The 2,267-nt window shown below is 34.5% G+C and overlaps 1 protein-coding gene across 1 annotated transcript; it reads left to right on the plus strand.

The window, feature by feature from the left end:
* The first annotated feature begins 232 nt into the window (after positions 1-232).
* Positions 233-1,577, plus strand: LOC145584052 (uncharacterized). Its single transcript, XM_081640990.1, has 4 exons — positions 233-253; positions 695-790; positions 883-969; positions 1,068-1,577. Exons 1-4 carry the CDS (start codon positions 233-235, stop codon positions 1,575-1,577), a joined length of 714 nt encoding a protein of 237 aa, XP_081497116.1.
* The last annotated feature ends 690 nt before the right edge of the window (positions 1,578-2,267 follow it).

Genomic DNA, 2,267 nt, shown 5'->3' on the forward strand with positions numbered 1-2,267 from the left:
TATTTGATCTGCCTTTTTTATTGCAATCCTTGTAATTCTCAATCTCCAATTTGGAGAGATATTTTGAAGGGTATGCATCTTCTTGCCTAGGGGTTAAAAATAGGCATCGAGAATGGTAAATCCACCTTGCTTTGGTATCATCATTGGGTGGGGGATAAACCCATCTATCTCTATTTAGACAATGATGTTCCCATCTCTAAAGCTCATTGGTTTGTTCGTGACATAATCAGAAATGGGAATTGGTTTCTCTATGGTATTAAGCATATTCTCCCTGCGTTCATTATTGATTTAATTTTAGATACTCCCTTCTCTAAATTTGGCAATATGGAGGATTTTATTATTTAGACTCTGTCTAGTGATGGTGTTTTTTAATGTTAAATCTGCCTATTATTATCTCATTAAGGAGAATTGCATTGTGTCTTCCTTTTGTTAGTCTTGGAAGGGGATTTGGAAAATTTGTGCTCCTTCAAAATATAAAATGCTGTTGTGGAATTGTATGCATACTATTATTCCAATTGCGTAAAAAATTTCCCTTTTGTCTGTCCTATGTGTGCTAGGTGTGATATGCATGAGGATTCTCATATTCATCTTTTCTGTGACTGTATCTCTTTTCATATTTTTTTGGAATGATACTTTTGCAAAAATTGATCTTCCTGGTGATTTTAATTTTTATAAGTTCATGAATCTTGACTAGGTGGATTGGTTGAACTATAATCTGAACTTTGATGCTCACTGGAAAATGGTTTTTGTTATAGCTTTTTGGCATTTATGGAAAAATAAGAATATCACGGTTTTTTAAAGGAAAATGTTTCATGCTCATGCTATTTTTGCAAGATTTTTCAATGACTGTTATTGTACTAACATGATATTGTAGATTTGTAGGACAAAGGAAAAGGGGTTGATTCATCCTCTAGCTCTGATTCTGTTTTTGCTACTGCTACTGGGAGTGACCCTCTTGCTGCTGATTCTGTTTTTGTTTCTGCCCCTTTTGCTAGTGCCTCATCTTCTATTTCTCCCTTCCTGACTTTGAGGACTGGCCCCCTGCTAATGCTGTGGTGCATAACTAGATTCCCCCTCCTCCTGGTTTCAAAAGAATCCATACTGATGGATCATGGAGAATGATTAATGTTGCTGCAAGTGGGGGGGGGGGGGTTATCCCCAACGAGGATGGCACTTGGTTTCTAGGTTTTTCTAGCAAATATAATGATGTTACTACCCTTGTAGCTGAGCTCTATGCTGTGAGTGATACTCTTGCTATGGCCGAGACTTTTGAGGTGAAAAAGGTGGAGCTCTTCACAGATTGTATTTATATCAAAGTCATGTTCGATACAATGAATTTCAATGCTCATCATCAGCTGGCTGCTACTATCAATGATATTACTACTAGCATCAAGAAGCTCGAAGAGGTTGAATTTGTTCACATTCGTAGGGACCTTAATGTTATACCTCATAAGCTAGTTGAAGTTGGCAATGATATGAGTATTGGGCATGAAACCTATTTCACTACTCCTGATTGCATTAAGAATTTGTATGAAAGGGAGCTGGGACCACTTGCTGCTGCTGCTGCTAATATTTAGCTCTTGCTCTCTCGTTTGGGTTAGATGTTGCTTAAGTCTTGCCTTTGATGGTCTATCTTGTGTAATATGTTTAATTATCTTTTGATTTTCCGTTTGATCTTTAGTCTTCATGTTTACGGTTGGTATCTTTGGATTACCTTCATCAATTTTCTTTGTAATATTTTGATGTAAGGATAATAATCTAATATATATATCTTTCTATCTTGTGTTAAAAAAATTAGTAACTTTAACCATAAATATTTTCTATGTCCCAAATAAAAGTTTATTTGCCTTTTACACAAGTTTTTAAGAAATTGAATAAAATTATAAAATAACTGCATTCGACCAATTAAATGTGAATTTACATATAAAAAAATTGATTTGGTTGATTAAAGGAAAATATAATAATACTTGTAAGATAGTAAAGTTTGACGGATTAAAAATGAATTAATAATTTAATATAGATAAAATGATACTTTTATTTAAGAATAAACTTTTAAAATTATCATTTATAGATGAAGGGAGAATATATAGTGTTTCACGGTTTTTTATGTGTCTTGTAAGAGAGTGACATCACCAAGACTGGATCCTCTTCGTCTGTACCTGAAAATACACGGAAGCTCTGGATGTGCGGAGTTTCACCTTCGACGATTAAGTTAGTAAGAGTTGTGGGAGAGTAAAAAGTGCGGAAAGTGAAGTAGATATTCTCGG

Source organism: Chenopodium album, chromosome 16, assembly GCF_948465745.1.
Source record: "Chenopodium album chromosome 16, dcCheAlbu1.1, whole genome shotgun sequence".
In the NCBI taxonomy this organism is placed as follows: Eukaryota; Viridiplantae; Streptophyta; class Magnoliopsida; order Caryophyllales; family Amaranthaceae; genus Chenopodium; species Chenopodium album.